At 42.5% G+C, this 16,363-nt stretch overlaps 2 protein-coding genes across 2 annotated transcripts in view; one reads left to right on the forward strand and one right to left on the reverse strand.

Moving 5' to 3' along the window:
• Window positions 1–1,440: 1,440 nt before the first annotated feature.
• dtx3lb.2 (deltex E3 ubiquitin ligase 3L b, tandem duplicate 2) lies at window positions 1,441–5,600 on the forward strand. Its single transcript, XM_023423516.2, has 8 exons — window positions 1,441–1,547; window positions 1,859–1,913; window positions 2,110–2,160; window positions 2,893–3,100; window positions 3,304–3,461; window positions 3,554–4,762; window positions 4,882–5,099; window positions 5,205–5,600. The coding sequence occupies exons 2-8, from the start codon at window positions 1,875–1,877 to the stop codon at window positions 5,272–5,274; spliced, it is 1,953 nt and encodes a 650-aa protein (XP_023279284.1). The 5' UTR covers window positions 1,441–1,547; window positions 1,859–1,874; the 3' UTR covers window positions 5,275–5,600.
• Window positions 5,601–5,659: 59 nt separating this feature from the next.
• LOC111667743 (low-density lipoprotein receptor-related protein 1-like) overlaps window positions 5,660–16,363 on the reverse strand; it is a 90,223-nt gene continuing 79,519 nt past the window's right edge. Inside the window, exons 65-89 of the mRNA XM_023423515.2 lie at window positions 15,807–15,926; window positions 15,082–15,204; window positions 14,619–14,744; window positions 14,368–14,484; window positions 13,546–13,652; window positions 13,322–13,454; window positions 13,067–13,189; window positions 12,831–12,953; window positions 12,517–12,654; window positions 12,278–12,415; window positions 12,042–12,161; window positions 11,687–11,952; window positions 11,421–11,602; window positions 11,190–11,296; window positions 10,965–11,084; window positions 10,630–10,806; window positions 10,348–10,488; window positions 10,057–10,230; window positions 9,741–9,902; window positions 9,394–9,577; window positions 9,175–9,282; window positions 9,001–9,074; window positions 8,764–8,857; window positions 7,672–7,816; window positions 5,660–7,564 (exon numbers count right to left, since the gene is read on the reverse strand). Of these exons, the coding sequence (XP_023279283.1) occupies window positions 7,424–7,564; window positions 7,672–7,816; window positions 8,764–8,857; window positions 9,001–9,074; window positions 9,175–9,282; window positions 9,394–9,577; window positions 9,741–9,902; window positions 10,057–10,230; window positions 10,348–10,488; window positions 10,630–10,806; window positions 10,965–11,084; window positions 11,190–11,296; window positions 11,421–11,602; window positions 11,687–11,952; window positions 12,042–12,161; window positions 12,278–12,415; window positions 12,517–12,654; window positions 12,831–12,953; window positions 13,067–13,189; window positions 13,322–13,454; window positions 13,546–13,652; window positions 14,368–14,484; window positions 14,619–14,744; window positions 15,082–15,204; window positions 15,807–15,926 (3,443 nt within the window). The 3' untranslated portion in view covers window positions 5,660–7,423. The remainder of the gene's footprint in view (window positions 7,565–7,671; window positions 7,817–8,763; window positions 8,858–9,000; window positions 9,075–9,174; window positions 9,283–9,393; window positions 9,578–9,740; window positions 9,903–10,056; window positions 10,231–10,347; window positions 10,489–10,629; window positions 10,807–10,964; window positions 11,085–11,189; window positions 11,297–11,420; window positions 11,603–11,686; window positions 11,953–12,041; window positions 12,162–12,277; window positions 12,416–12,516; window positions 12,655–12,830; window positions 12,954–13,066; window positions 13,190–13,321; window positions 13,455–13,545; window positions 13,653–14,367; window positions 14,485–14,618; window positions 14,745–15,081; window positions 15,205–15,806; window positions 15,927–16,363) is intronic.

The raw sequence follows: 16,363 nt of genomic DNA on the forward strand, positions 1-16,363 counted from the left end.
AATTCACTTGTTTTTCATTAAAAATGCATGTTAAAACTTTTTTTTAATGTACTTTGGAAAGACCTACATATAAAATACAAGAGTTTTACATGACATTAATTTTTTTTAAATTTTATTTTACATTTTTTAATTTTTTTATGGAGTGATGTTGATAAATTAACACGAGACACTTCTTCTGTTCATCCAGTGTGACATTAGGGCCTGTGTTATAGAGTAGTGGAAGTTGCTCTACCCACTTGTCCTACACTGTCCTGATAGCTGCCAGCTTGTCTCTTGTCTCTTTCCCATCTGACAGCCCTTGTCTCTCGATTATCAAATCGGATTACTCTGGAGAAAATATGAAAAGTCTCCAGAGACATTGTGGCACGAAATATAGCCCTGCCTGTCTCTGCATCCCACAGACTGGCTGTTAATTCACCCTTTGACTTATAGACCCCAGCCAGGATGAGGACCCCCAGATATGCATGTAAATGCATTTTATCCTGCTCCTTCCACTTTTATTTCGAGAACGATTTTCTGTATTGAGTTGGGCGTGACCAGCTCAAAACCTGACTTGATGTCTGTCACACGAGTCACTGTCATCCTAGTGGGCCCTGGCACTGTCTTTATTATGTTTTCTGCAGACAGTTTTGCCTGAAGTATATTTGGAGATGAAGACCACTGTATTTCACCATTTTTTGATGTGAATGTCTTGCTTGGAGGAATATGAATAGCAGTTTCCTCATTTGGTTCATAATCAGAATCATCAGACTCAGAAGTGACCTCAAGATGGTCTTCATCTTCAGACAAATCCTCCACTATTTCACTGTCATGATCAAAGATGAGTTCCAGAGCCTGCAGGGCTGTCACCTGTTTACTTCTGCTGCTCATTTTGTAAAGCTCTGACAGAGAGTATATCATATGTAACTGCAGAGTGTAATTTTGGTAGGACTCCCTTGCAGAGAATATTTATATGTTTTGCCCCTCCCTTGCTGAGTGTCCACTCAATGTGGGTGGAGTTTGCCCACGGGAACAGAAAAGGTTCCCGTCAAAAGTCATAACAACACCTGCATTCTCGCACTTTACAGATGAGGTCAAGAGAATAGGGAGAGGATGTGTGTGTGTGTGTGTGTGTGTGTGTGTGTGTGTGTGTGTGTGTGAGATTGGGGTGAAATATGTCTTACAGTTGCAAAGAAACAAATAGTATTTGACACTTTTGACCCCTTTTAGCCTCCACTCTGACTGCCGGGTCAAATTGACCCGAACAGTATCTATGTAATATAAACATGCATGGGGGGGGGGGGTTGCAAATATTCGAAATGAAACATTTTAATTTTATATGTTGATTACACTTATTAAGCCAAGCAGAAGAAGTTTCATACCCCAAAAATACTTTTAACTATTTTTTTTTTACATCTTTTAACTTTAAAACGGGTCAATTTGACCCGCAACATAACAGGAGGGTTAATGATAGTGACGTCAGCAGCGGTGGCGTTGCATCGAGCTGCAGCACTTTCACTTTCATTTACCAGGAAGAAGCTGCGTTTAAAGCAGAAACTCATGTGAAGGTAAGTCACACGCGTCCCAAATTCATTTTTACCTAATGTATGTTCGTTCAAACGTTAGACATACAATTTACGACATAACGTTGTGTCAGGTTTTGTTGAGATGTGTGTCCACGATACAACCTGTAGAAGTTTTTGCATTAGTCTGCTGTAACCGAAAGTGTATTCGAGCGAAGTAAAATCCTTTGAACGTAATGAGAGCATTTTTTTTGTTTTACACAAATACACAAAATAAAGAATTTCAGCATGAACACAACAAACACTGCTGCCATGTACAGTATTAGTATGTCACAAATGTTTGCTGTGTATTAAAGGAAGAAGACTTTCAAAATGTCAGCAGGCAGTGACGCAGAAGAGCCCATGGACGTGGTGAGTAGCTGTAAAACAGCCAAGTCTGCAAACTGAACATTGTACAAGTATGAAAAACAAATGTTAAAGGAGCTTTGGTATTAATAATTATTGAATATTCACATTGACTGTCTTCAGTAGGACCGATACTATTAACTGTTTTTGTGTTAATTGCCTCAATATTATTTTCTTTATTTAAATATCTTCCCTCATCAAGGATGGGAATGAAACGCAGCAACCTCCAGGATCTCGTGATGAGCCTCCTAAGGTGGGTTTTTTTTTTTTTTTTGGATAAGAGTATATGTGTACGTGTTGAATAACAGATATCACTTCAACCAATCTGGTGCAAATCCAGTTTTTGTTTTTAAAACGAGCACAGTGTAGAAACGGACAGACTGTGATCATTTTTTCAGGAGACATGAGCAGATACCTAAGGAACTAAAAACAAGTAGATAGAAAAATCCAGCTCAAATTCCAGCAAGCCTCTGTTTTTGTGTGAAATAGAAAATGAAAGTATGAACAGGCACAAGTTCCCAGGATAGATCATCACAGACAGTTATATATGGCATGTTTTTTTATGTTCATTGTATGTGTACTTTTTAGGTGAAGCACTTGGTGCAAGTAATTTAATTGTTGTAAGGTACTTTGAGCTGCATGGTTATTATTATTTTTATTATTATTACCACTAACAAATGCAATTAAAGCAATTTTTGCCCACTTAAAAACATGACTTCAAATACATAGACACAACTCGCAATATCTACTTTATATGAAGTCCATTGGAGCGGGGAACATGTATGGAAAGTAATCAGTTGTCTTTTTTCTAATTTGATTCACACTGATCCAGTGATCTCATTCAATTTCTATTTATTATTTTTACAATTATAAAATGATCTAGAACAAGTTATTTTCCCAGTAAACCTGTTAAGATGAAGAGTGGGGAGTATTTTGTGCCACCTTGCTTGATAACACAGTGGCTCTAATGGTGTCATGTTTATAGGATCTGAGGACTTCATTGCAGAATGAGGATGAAGTTCAAGTCTCTGCCTCCGTCAAGTGGTCAGAGGATAATCTTCCACAGAAATATAAAGTGGAACTAACAAGAGTTCTTCAAAGTTGGTCCAACAAAAGCGGAATCCCAGTTGAGTTCGATGTAGTACATGCCTCAGAGGATGGGAACGCTGTGATGAAGATAAAACCTGCTTCAGGTGCAGTATCACTGTTTGAATTTTTAAGTTAAAATCAAACAACCAGTACTAACACTTTGTGGTAACTCCAATGCAATACATTTTAAGCATAATTCTGTATTAATATTGTTCTTATTTGTTCTTATTTTCAACTCCTACAAAATTTGTTCTTATTTTCCTTTTCTTTTGGAGGAAAGTTCATTTGTGTTCATCTTCTTTTTAAGCCCTGAATCATCTTCAGAAACTATGCGGACAAACACTGACCAGCAAAGATGGGAAAATAGTCACAGTGAACTCTATTTTTCTGACACCGCCAGAGACACAAAAACCAGATTATGCTTCAATGAACGTCCCTTCTTCTTTTGTGTCACACCCACAGAATGTATGTACTGTGTAATAAATCACTAGGAATGAATAACTTTAAAAAAAAAAAAAAAAATGCTTTTTACTAAACAAATACATTATTTCATCCAGGAACAAGTGCAGCTGGGGGAACAAAGTCGTTTCAGCAGTTCAGCAGCAGGTTCTACAGCTGGAGAGGAGACATGCACTTGTTCTCTCCCAGTTAGCCATTTCTTGTACGTGAGCCACATCTACAAGGAGGAAATGAAACGTATAGAGAAAGAGAATGGAGTTGACATTGCAGCAGAAGTGATGGTAACACTTAAACCACAGAACCAGAAAGATGCGGACCCACACAAAGCTCTCTCTGACTTCACAAGCCTTGTCCAGAAGTCCTTAGCTGAATCCAATGGCACAACTATTCCTCTCAAGTTTGTAGATAAGGAAGATTGGAGGGACACACTGAAAATCATCCAGAAGAACGAGAACAAGCTTTTGCTTACTCTGTCCTCTGAGGAAATGATCATATGTGGGCCAAACCAAAGTCAAGTGGCCATCTCTAAGTCCTTAAATACAGCACAGAAAACCTTTACAAATACCAGTCGTATTGTTGGAGAGTCTACATGGGCGTCTCAAGACACACCACTAACGATTCGCATGCGCATCAAGGACCCTCTCGCCGATGCAGGACTAACCATGGAGGAGAGCCACTGGATGCTGATCACAACCTCTTTCAGTGAGAAAATAGCTGAGATCAAAATGAAGTTTGATGTGGATTTTCAGACATCAGGCATCAGTCAAGGAAAAGTGGACATCAGAGCTCGCTACAGAAGCGCTGGAGGAAACGCGTCAATGGAGAGCCATGCGGTCAGAGCTCTTCTTCATCTGTGCCAGAAGATTACAACATCACCCCTGGGTTTCACCCAAAACCTCGGTGCCAGTTGGTTCAACGGCTCGCTGAAGAACAGTGATTATCAGTCAGAGGGGGACGCCAGTGGACCTGCGTCGGACGGAAAGCCAGGAAACAGCATGAACAACTCTGAAGCAGCCACAGGAGGGGCAGCAACAGACAATGAAGACAAAACCTGTCCTATATGCATGGATACATTCACCAATAAGAAAAGTCTGAAGTGTAAACATGGATTTTGTGAGGAATGCCTGGAACAAGCGAAGAAAAGCATGGGACCCATCTGTCCTTTGTGCAAAGATGTCTTCGGTAAGATAGAGGGAGACCAGCCAGATGGAAACATGTCATTGACAACAAGTACCATGTCCCTCCCTGGATTCTCACACTGCGGCACTATAGTCATCGACTATAATATTCGATCAGGGAAACAGACGGTAAATGCATTAATTAAAATATTTGAACAGATTGGGTCAATTGTGTATTCATGTTATATATTTCTATGTTGATTTTATAACGTCGTTAATTATGTTTACACTTCATTCTTCTGTCACAGAAAAAACATCCCAATCCTGGACAGCACTACGGTGGTATTCACAGAACAGCATATCTGCCAGACAACAGCGAGGGCCGAGAGGTGCTGAAACTGTTGAAGAAAGCATTTGACCAGAGGCTCATTTTCACTATTGGGACATCCAGAACAACTGGGTTGGACAACCAGGTGACCTGGAACGACATTCACCATAAAACCTCCACAACTGGTGGACCACAAAAGTACGGTTGGCAAATCTCTTACTTCTCTTTTAGTATATAATCTTTTTCAGTGTTAAGTCTACTGAAATATTTACATTAACCCTTGTACTTACTGTTTTTCCGCAGTTTTGGTTATCCTGACCCTGACTACCTGAGCAGAGTGAGAGAGGAGCTGAAGGCTAAAGGCATCAAGTGAAGACTAGATACAAAGTGGCTTTGGAGAGTTGTAGTCACAAGTTTAATTTTACATGCAAGAAGAAAAAGTTCAAAAACTAAGTTGATTATTTAAAACAAGAAATTACTAGAATGCATGCATTATTGTACTGTATGCTGTTTATTCTCTTTTTAATTATATTATCATAAAGGGTTGCTTTGAGGTGCACTGGACAGTATTTACTTTACTTTCTTCTGTTTTTCTGATTTAAAGTTTTTCAGTTTTTAACAGTAAGAATGAAACATAAATGTAACCTTAAGTTCACAGTACACAAGATTTACTGTTTACTTAATAAATGATTAAACCAACCTACTGTCCACAGACTCATTATATTCTTCACAGGTTGTAAACATAACACAAAACACTGTTTTCTGTACAATTTTTAAAATTTTATTTATAACAATATCTGTTATTTAGTTTGTAAAGTACTCCAGCAAAAATTAAACATTATTCTCTTTCCAGAAGAAAGTCTGAGCCTCCATGCATCGTGTACTAGAAAAGCTATGTGTCATTTTTCATTAAAAAAAAAAAAAAAAGACTAATAAAAAAAAAATGCATGTATGATTTTGCAAAAATGTTCTTTAGGTAAAATGATTGTACTTCTCTCAATTAAAGACAAAACATATACAACAGCATAAAATAACACTTGCTGACAGGTAAGCAAAATAAAAACTTGTTATTGTAGTTACATTAAAGATCGGTGTTACTTTTCACATGCATTAAGATATGGCTGACACATGTCTGACAGAAGCAGCATTTTTGGGACAGAGGCTGAGTGTAAGGACGTGTCAGAGCGACCAGAATGGTAGCATTAGCAGCAGCAGGGCAAAGAGTGAGAGATCAGAAAAGAGCTCATTAAAAACAGAGAAATGCTGAGGACCAAATGAACATAATGCAATTAAGACTAAGCCATTATAAAACTGTGAATATACAGACTTTGATCCTTTAAAAGGTAAAAAGTCTATTCACAAAGCCAGATGGACACTATCTGGTTTTTACAACAACAACAAAAAAAAAAAAAACTGGAGAAACTGGAGAAATAGACAAGCAAAAGACCTATCTCAGTTACGTTTTCCCTCCCATTTTACCAAAATTGCAGCCTCCCTTTCCTTGTGGAGGAAGATCCTTAAAACAAACAGCTAAATGGTGCAGACATAACACTATCCAGTAAAGTCTTGTATCTGCTATGGCCCTCTCGTTATTAGCCAGCTGTACGCACAGCCAACTGCCCACCCATAAAGGCATTCATCCTTAGCATCTCTTCACAACTGTGATCTCCATCTACCACTTTGCCTGGAATGTTTAACCCATGACCAACTTCCTCATTCTCCACCTCCCTAATCACACATTTAAACGCCTCTCATCCTCTCACTACAGCAACACATGAACTCCAACTGTCATACAATGTGATAAAAACAAACATACCTGCTTTACATCTTACGGTATAAAGCCTACAGTATACACTATACCGTAAAACATGATATTCTGTGCAAGGAAGACAACACAATCATTTCATGAACATTGTTCTCTGAGAAAAAATTATGTGGAAATACTGTAGTTGCCATCTGGTTCTGACATTTTACATGTGCTATACACAAATGGTGCTATCACAAATCAGTCTCACCACCTTGCCAAGAAACCCAGCAAGACAACATATGTACCGATTTAGAGAACTTTGAGTTTTGCCTTTCCCGCTCAAAGTCAACACAAACAACAAACAGTTGGCACTGGTGAAATGGAACAATGTTTTTTTCTTTTCTATACAATTCATACAAAAATAAAAAATTAAAATTGCTCCAATGATAGCATCTTTTCTTCTGATTTTCTTGTTTCCATTTCATTTTGCACAGAGGTAGTGGCTATTTAGGTAAAGGGTAAGGGACAAAGTGTAAATTAAAAATCTCTCATAGAAAATGTTATTCATTTTTGACCAGAGGAATCTCAAAAGAACAAAATATAATACTGCAATCACATACAAAAGTAGTCCTTCATTTTTGTACATTTTATACAGTGTTCACACTTTTTATCAATTTTCTCTCTCACTTTTTATCAATTTTTTTTGTTTCATTTTTCTTTAAAAGGCAAGAAGAGGGGTGTGTTTGGAATAGCATGATCCGGGCCGATGGACAGTCTATGCCAGTGGGTCCACGAGGGGCTCCTCATCTCCACGTGATAGCAACTCCTTCTTCTCATCTGTGCTGGCCAGAGAGTTGCGGCTGTTGTGACCTCCCATGTACAGAGTGGCATATACTGGGTTTGTGAAGTTAGTGGGCTGGAAAGGATCAATAATAATCCATTAGGTATTATGTTATGTAGAGGAGGTTATGGCATGTGTATGTACTTATACATATATGCATGTATACATGCATTTTGCTGTACCTTGTCTGGGTCCAGCGTGAAGTCTGCATCTAGCAGCTCCCCGGCGTCGTCATCAGGCTCGCCCTCATAGATCTTGTAGGCGGGGTTTCCAATCTCAACATTCATGGCCCCATTGGTCATCCTTTGGTGCTGGAAGCCCTTGGCCCTACACAAAATATTAAAGGAACAGTCACACCTTTGTTTCTTATTCAGAGTTATAGGAGCCTAAACAGGGCAAGCAGGGACACAGCCACATTACGAAGGGGGGGAAGAGGCATCGCATGACTCTCGCCACTATCCAGGCTGAGGGAACTAAGCCACAGCACAGGCACCTACACAAACCCAGCATTCATGTAGCCCAGGGCAGATCCAGACACAGTGGACCTGGACATGGGACTGTTAATGTACAGACTATCCTTTCAGACCTCAATAAACCCACAATAGATCCTAGAATATGCTGTGAATATCTCCATCGACTATGTTATCTACCTCTGAGTAAATGCTGGATTTTTCACATTGCATTTTCCAATCTGAGCTTGGAAGAATGCTGTTGCGCTGTCCATGTCTCAACTGTGAGAGACACTACAACAATACAAACCACAGCACAATACAGTACAGTGCAACATGATGGACAACAGTATGAAATATCTACAGCACTGACAGATCTATTCAATGCATCTTTTCAATAGATCTGCTCTGGAGCTGCTCAGAAGAGGGCAATTAATTTAAAAGAAGGAGAAATACTGTAGGAGAGTGATGAACTACAGCTCCCATGAACATCAGAGAAAATGGCGCGACATTCACCACAGGACCAAACACTGCACAGCAACCAAGACTCATGAGCGAGGGAAAGACAGAGAAAGAGAGAGCATCAGGGTGCAGAATTGAATGAAGGTATGGAGGGAAAAGTGTAACCCTGGCAACCGTTACCGCAAGCGTCTGGAGCCGGTTTTGCCGAGCCGGCTAGACCTGAGGAGCAGAGGAGATGCCATTACAGAGAGGAGGGGAAAAGTGCAGACCGAAGAAAGGAAAGAAGGAAGAGAAAGAGGGAGGGAAAGAGAGAATACAAAGGCAAAACGAGGTCGGCACTGAGTGTGTTGGACTGTTACTCACCCTCTCATCCTTTTCCTGTACCAGAACAACGCTCCTCCAACCAGCAGAACCAGCAGCAACAGTAGTAGCACAGGGATCACTATGGAGGCTGTGCCTACACACACACACAAACACACACACACACACACACACACAAAAATGTTGCATTGAGAATTTTGACTAAGTCATCCTCATCAAATCATCATATCAAATTCAAGGAACTTGATCATTAATGTCATTGTAGAGGTGTCAACTTACGTCCACCTGCACTTGAGGCACCATCATTGTTAGCAACGGACTCACAGCGATGCCCCGCCCAACCTGGTGAGCATCTGCACACATATGAGAAGAGAGAGTATTTAAGCAATGATACACTGGAGATATTTAGGCTCAAATGAAAACAATTACAAATGAACACGGCCTGTTCCTCACCTGCACTCTGGAAGGCGAGTGATGGGGTCTATAGAGCACTGGCCATTTGCACAGTACTCATTTGTATCACATGTGTAACAGCTGGGCTGGACTCTGCCATTTGTGCAGCTATCGAAGACAGAAAAACACCGTGAGCAACAAAGAGAGAGATGAGACATCTCTGCATGTGTGCGTTTGTTTTTGATGCTGAGTAAATCATGTGTCTGTGAGTGTTCTCACCGGCAGGGAAAGTCCCCTGTGGAAGAGAAGCTGTTGCTGGGGATACACTCGCCATCACGACAATAGTGACACTTGTCAATTTCACATGTGCTGCCAGTGTACTGGGGCAGACAGCGGCATAGCTGGGAGCCATCCTCACTCTGTAGACATGTACCTTTGTTCAGGCAGTGGCCTTCACAGCTTCCTGCTCACACACACACACACAAACATGTAAGTGCACGGCTTACCAACCATATCACAATCTAGTCAAGATACTCAAATCTGACTTTATTGCAGTGTTCTTCATTCGTCAGTAGATGTACTGTATTTGAACATTTTTAAACAGATACAATAATGGGAACACTCACTGTACTGACACTGGTCACCCAGGAAGTCAAGGGGGCATCGGCAGGTTGGCTGGTTTCCAGCACTGACTGTACAGTTGCCTCCATTCTTACAATAATCCTTACATGTGTGCAGGTTACAGTTTGGCCCTGTAAAGCCTGTCAGGCATCGACAAGTGGGAGAGCCTGATACATGAAGGGAAGAAGAAAGAGAAAAAGAATGTGTCAAATTATGGGGCCGACAGAAACATAAAGATCGTCCACCTGCATTGCTTTATTTAATGACCAGTGGAAGAAAGACACAAAATGCCATAACCAGCTTGTGATGTCCAGATCTTACCTGTAGGGGAAGGCGTGCATGTGCCTCCATTCTTGCAGTAGTCTCTGCACTGGTCAATCTCACATCGATCTCCTCCATAATTAGGCTGACAGCGACACTTTGGCTGCTTGTGGGCATTTAGGAAACAGCTGCCACCGTTCATACACTGGACCAAGCAGGGACCACTGGGAGGAGCTGTAGAGAACGATGAGAGGACGTTTTTCAGTCATGAGGAAAGGATATAGATTTCAGTGCCCGTTTGTCATCTGCTTGTGGCAGTGTGTGTGTATCAGTGTCCGTCTGTTCACTCACAGATAGGAGAGAGCGTGGGGGTGGGCAGCTCCACACACGTGCCGTTATCCAGCGTGCGCCCATTGGGACAAGTGCAGACCGGTCCGCTGGGGCTCAGCAGACACAGCCATTCACATTTCTTCCTGTCGCAGGGATTTGTCACTGACAAGGGCAGACAGAGAACCAGTATTAAAAGTTTGGATAACTAACGACCTGCTTCAGCCCTGTCTTCCTCACTGTCTTTTGTTTTTTTTCCTGAGCGCTGCTGCTGTTAAGAGTTTTATTACTTTTTTTTCTACTCACTCTCAGGTTGTTTGTAGCGGTGGTACAAAACTATATCTGTAGCGTGGTTCATTCCAGTCGTCAGGTTCTCAATGGGGCCTTTGCCAAATTTATTCACTCGGAAGACGTAGTTGTTAATGTAGGTGACGCCATAGACGTAGTCTTCAAACACATCGATGCTGAAGGGGTGATGGAGTTCTGTGTAGAAACAGAGAAGACATGTTGCATGAAGTTTCTCTGACGGTAACTTGCATTGTCCAACCACATAAATTGCAACTGAGCCCTAACTGATAAAGACTAATCATTAGTATGGATTGCGACACGAACTGTGCCACTGTGAGCATGTGCCACTCAACTGTTCTTAATGCTGTTTGCAGCCACAACTGCATCGCTGCCGTTCAGCCTCACGCTGCAGATCAAGGATAGTTTAGCATCGGCCCAGTACAGACGCTCGTTGAAGTAGTCCACGGCCAGACCTGTGCACACAGAGAAGAGTATTAGTAAAAGTATAGATGAGAAACCCACACTTTGTATTCAGTATAGAACAGATGATTGTTTGTGTATAAGTGTGTGTGTTTTACCAGTTGGCCACTGGATGTTTTCCTCTACCAGCGTCTCTCTCATGGTTCCATCCATAGCAGCTGTTTCAATCTTGGGGTGATTCCCCCAGTCTGCCCAGTACATTTTCCTAATGGATAAAATATAAAAGCTCCATTCATCACTGCTGTTATCATGATGAAATCTGCATTTGCATTCTTGTGATTTTGTTTCTCCTTTTCAAGTGCACCCCCAGTCTCCAAACCCCCACTCACCCTCTCTGGGGGTCAACCACAATGGCGTAAGGCTCATCAATCATGCCGGAGATGAGGGTTTTGCGATGGCGTCCTCCACTTATCTGGGCCACTTCGATGACGTCTCTACCAGAGTCAGTCCAGTACAAGTTCCCTGCCACCCAGTCCACAGCAATGCCCCGGGGCATCTTCAGATCAGGGATCTGAACACAAAGACCAGGAAATGTTATCCATCCCGTTCATATTTTACATTATATGTATACAAAAGCAAACATATACAGACTTACCTCCAGGTTGGTGACCCTGGAGTCACTTTGGCGTCGGTTACGGTTGCTATTAGGGGAGGATGAGGAAGGAGGCAAATCATAGGAAGAAATGCGCCCCGTGTGCCAATTTGTCCAGTAAATGCGGTTCGTCTTGACGTGAAGGTCCATGGCATCAATGCGCACATTGGCATCGCCCTGGAAGATCTGCTCATAACGCCAGTTTGGCATGGAGGGGTCCAGGCTGCGGATCTCATTGTCGTCAGCGATGTAGAGCACTTGTCTTGGAGCTGGGGGGGTTAAGTCAGTCCAGAAAAGTCATTGTAGTAGAGCACAGATGTGAAAAGATTAAAGCAGGACGGCAAAGTTCAGTACTCACCATCAGCCTTGCAGGTGTCATTGATTCTGGTGAAGTACTTGTGGCAGCTGCACTTGTAGGAACCCTTCGTGTTGTTGCAGATGTGGGAACACGCTCCAAACTGCTTGCACTCGTTCTTATCTGTGCAACACCCCACAGGCCACACGGTGCACGTTACACAAAGTTTAGAGTCTTGCAGAAAACTGTAACCATAACATAACATGAGAAAAATGACGCCAGGGCAGAGAAAACTGTACCTTCACATCTGTTACGTCCTTTGGGCTGGAAGCCGGGTTTGCAGGAGCAGAAAGAGTCGGTGCCATTCACCACACAGTGAGCTTCGTCTCCATCTCCACACACCGTCCTGTTGCTGCGACAGTCGTTCAGCACCGTGTCTAGACGTGAGGAAACAGGGAGCATGCAGTCACACTGATAACCACGCAGAATGAGAGTGTGCACTTACACAGTATGACAAATATACCATGACACAACACACCTTTCTTATTGCAGTTCATTTCATCAGAACCGTAGTCCTCGCAGTCGTTGAAGTAGTTGCAGCGCAGGACAGAGCTGATGCAACGGCCACTGGAGCACTGGAACTCATCCTTCTGACACGCTGGTGTGGAAGGAGTCACTTGTGAAGGAGTACAGTCACAGAGTTAGTCATTACCTTGATTATCATGTGCAAAACTCATCCCAAATGCAATCGCAATTTAAATAAAATGTGCTACAGCAAGCCACTAAATAATTTCCTCTCTCTGTCTGTCTATTTAATCATTTTCAACTTTAAAAAAGATTAAAGAAACTCACAGCAGTTGACTTCATCACTGTTGTCCCCACAGTTGTTGACTCCATCACAGCGTTTTGATAATGGCAGACACACACGGTCGTTATGACAGCGAAACTGTCTCGTGGGCGGACACTGGAATTTAACTATGGAACGAGGAGAAGAGAAACGTTACAGGTAGAGAGAAGACTCTTTATAAGCAGGGTGTCAAAGGGTCTCCAGGAATGCTGCTGCCATGTGAAAATGCAGTGATTCTCACCACACTCCTCTGGGTTCTCGTCAGAGTTGTCTCCACAGTCGTCCTCACCGTCACACTTCCAGCCCAGGGGTTTACAGAGAGTGTTGTTGCACTGGAACTCGTCCAGGGGGCAGTATCTACCCACTGAAACACGGAGGTGACAAAAAGGAGGAGAGAGGGATGAATGATACATCACCTCAGCCGCTGTATGCATCCACATTTGTAAGCATTATGTTCGCCTAAACATCCAGGAGAAAACAAGTGCGCGTTTCTTACCGCCACTGTCACATTTCTCCTCATCACTGCCATCCATGCAGTCGGTATCGGCATCACAACGCCAGCGAATGGGGATGCAGTGACCATTTTTGCACTGGAACTGATCACTGTCACACTTCACATCACAGCCGTTCTGACAAAAGATAGTTGTTTTACATTAATACCCCTACTATGTCCGCTTCTAAAGAACAAATGAAATCAGGAAGGAAATGGTTACGTGATACCTCATCTGAACCATCGGCACAGTCATGGTCCCCATCGCACTTCCAGCGCCCGGCAATGCAACGGCCATTTGTGCAGGAAAACTCGCTCTCTGAACACTGACGAGGCACTGAGGACGAAGAGAAGACAGCTTAGGAGGGAGAGAGAAGATAATCAAGGAGGAGCAGAGAGTAGAGGCAAGGAGCAAGGAAAGGCGTAAGGAAAGGAAAAGAGAAGAGAAAAGGTGGGAATAGAGCTGACTGCTAAAACAACACAGGATTGTCTGTCGAGAGCCAGACGTACATCAATAAAATGAAGCTGGTTTTTCAAATCACAAGGTTGACTCATGGGGTAACAGAGGTGGGGATGGTACAGCATTCTGCACTGTATGAAGCGGAGGAGCTAGAGGAGCTAGTGGGATCGAAAAGGAAGGAAAAAGCTCAGAACAAAAGAAAAGCCGGGGGGCACACAAAGGACTGGGTAGCTGAGGTTGTGAATGGTTGAGGTGAAACTGTGAAAACACCTACCTCTGGCTCACAGCAACAGGCCAGTGTGAAATGCAAAATAGACATGAGATGATGTGAGATGTGCAAATGGCCACAGAACTAGTTAACTAAAAAGAAATCGAAGTCTCAACCATGAGTGTAGTTGAGTTAATATAACACACACACACATACACAGTGAGAGGTGACACACTGCTTACCGCTATAACATGTTGCATCTGAAGTTTACTCACAGTAGAGCTCATATTATATTTTGAATCACTGTTTTCATACAGGCTGTGGTTGTGACCGTGTGAGCGAGCAGCATCCCTCCGCAAAATAGGAAAAACAGGAGAAGCCTACCACACTTGTCTTCATCAGAGTTGTCACCACAGTCGTTGTCGTAGTCACACTGCCAGCGGCCAGGCACACAGCGGTTGTTCTTACAGCGGAACTGGTACGGCTCGCATGTCCGCTCATCTGCGCACCGAACAGACATACTAAGTACAAACATGGCTGTAGCTCTGTTTTTTGTTTTTATTTGCACCAGATATATCTTCTCAGTGATCACTAACTTTTTCCTTTTCCCCCTCCGACTACCACTCTCCCCTTACCACACTCCTCCTTGGGTTCATCGGAAGCATCTCCGCAGTCATCCTCTCCGTCACACTTCCAGCGTGCCGGGATGCAGCGCCCCGAGTCCTTACAGCGGAACTCATCTACGCCGCACGTCATCTGGGCTGCAACAGAGAGGAGCTCAAGGTTTATACATCTGAACACTGGACATGAGAAGACGAGCTTATTCACTCTCGTTCTGCAAAAATAATTAACGGATAATAAATAGATTATAGTGTTATTATTAAAATTGTGTGAAAATCAACGCTCTCCTCCTGTTGGAGCTGTATGATGTCAGGTTTGCTTTTTAAATTCCAAACCCCAGTGCAATACTTCCTAGGTTTAGTTTTTATCTATTAATGATATTCACAGCTTCCCAGTGGACCATGCTCAGGCTCTGATGGAGACTCATTTCTTAAGTAAAGGTGTTGTTAGGCGCAGTAATAATAAGCCGTGTCTTACTGCAGTTGGCGGGCTCGTCAGATCCATCCACACAGTCATTGTCCCTGTCACACACCCACACCCGTGGGATACAGCGCTTGGTGATGGCACACTGGAACTGGTTGGGGGCGCATGTCACTTCCGCTGCACAGGAGACAGACAGATTAGACACTACATGAAAAATAATATCTAATCACAAATTTCACAAATTAAAATCACTACAATATCCTGTTGTGGCACCTTGAGACTACAATATTCATTACATAATACATTTACATTTACTTGCAGTTAAATGTGCTAAAATGTAAATTTTGACCTCAGAATGGCACAAAGGAATAGTACATGTAATCTCCCTCTGTGGAGGATGAACGTGCTCAGCAAATGTCATGGCAATTACATTATGCAACATCATTTAGCCTCAGGGCGTTGCTAAAGGAAAGGTCAAAATAGGGCTCTTGGGAGCATGAAAATCTTTAGCAATTTCCTATGAACTCATTAGATTTTGAAATACAGTATGTATAAGTGGAAAGCGTGGCCTATGGGAAGCGACGGAGGAAAGGTCAAGGGGTCACTACAGTCAGTAAGGTTCATCCTCTGGGGCCAAGTTTTAGTCCGGCTACAAATGGTAGAGCTAACTTTTTCGGGACCATAGTGTTGTGCTGGTAAATGAACAGATGGGCACACTGTAGTGACCAATACCATCCTTAGGCTCTGCCACTAGCAGGGCAAAAAACTGGGAGACTTACGACAGTCTTTCTCATCCTCTCCCTCTCCACAGTTGTCCTGTCCATTGCAACGGAAGATGCCAGGGATGCAGCGACTGGGGTGGGTACATTTAAACTGACTGGGCAGGCACACATGGATATCTAGAAGCAGAAAGATGACAAATAATGGTTAACAGAGGATATGGGTTATTATGGATCCAGCTGAGAACTAGAATTACCGACTCACAGTTGTATGCCTCCCCCACCCAGGCAAGTTGCAGGAAATATGGTCACAATCTCCCTTCCTGAGTTACAGCATTGACAAAATGGCCAGACGTGTTTTTGCAGAAAATGATGATGACAATGAAGCTGAAGTTCTGAAGTCATAATTTTACACCTAACATACAGTAATTTGCATAAGAAATACATGAGTTATCATATATAATCATCTTTGAGTCCAAATTAATGTTTCTACCAAAATTGAAGAAATTCCCTCGAAGCATTCCTGAGATATCACGTTCACAAGAATGGGACAGACGGACATACGGACGGATGGACAGACAACAAGGAGGCGTAAAAAGATTTCAAATCTGTAGGTA

The sequence above is a fragment of the Seriola lalandi genome, unplaced genomic scaffold, assembly GCF_002814215.2.
Source record: "Seriola lalandi dorsalis isolate HSWRI2012SDOR001 ecotype SW California unplaced genomic scaffold, Sedor1 jcf7180002054692, whole genome shotgun sequence".
In the NCBI taxonomy this organism is placed as follows: Eukaryota; Metazoa; Chordata; class Actinopteri; order Carangiformes; family Carangidae; genus Seriola; species Seriola lalandi.

Bases quoted from the DNA above. Each gene is read 5' to 3' on its own strand.
- dtx3lb.2 (XM_023423516.2), top strand. From the start codon at position 1,875: ATGTCAGCAGGCAGTGACGCAGAAGAGCCCATGGACGTG. The intron at 1,914-2,109 runs GTGAGTAGCTGT...TCCCTCATCAAG, and splicing joins CAGAAGAGCCCATGGACGTG to GATGGGAATGAAACGCAGCA. The intron at 3,462-3,553 runs GTATGTACTGTG...TATTTCATCCAG, and splicing joins TTGTGTCACACCCACAGAAT to GAACAAGTGCAGCTGGGGGA.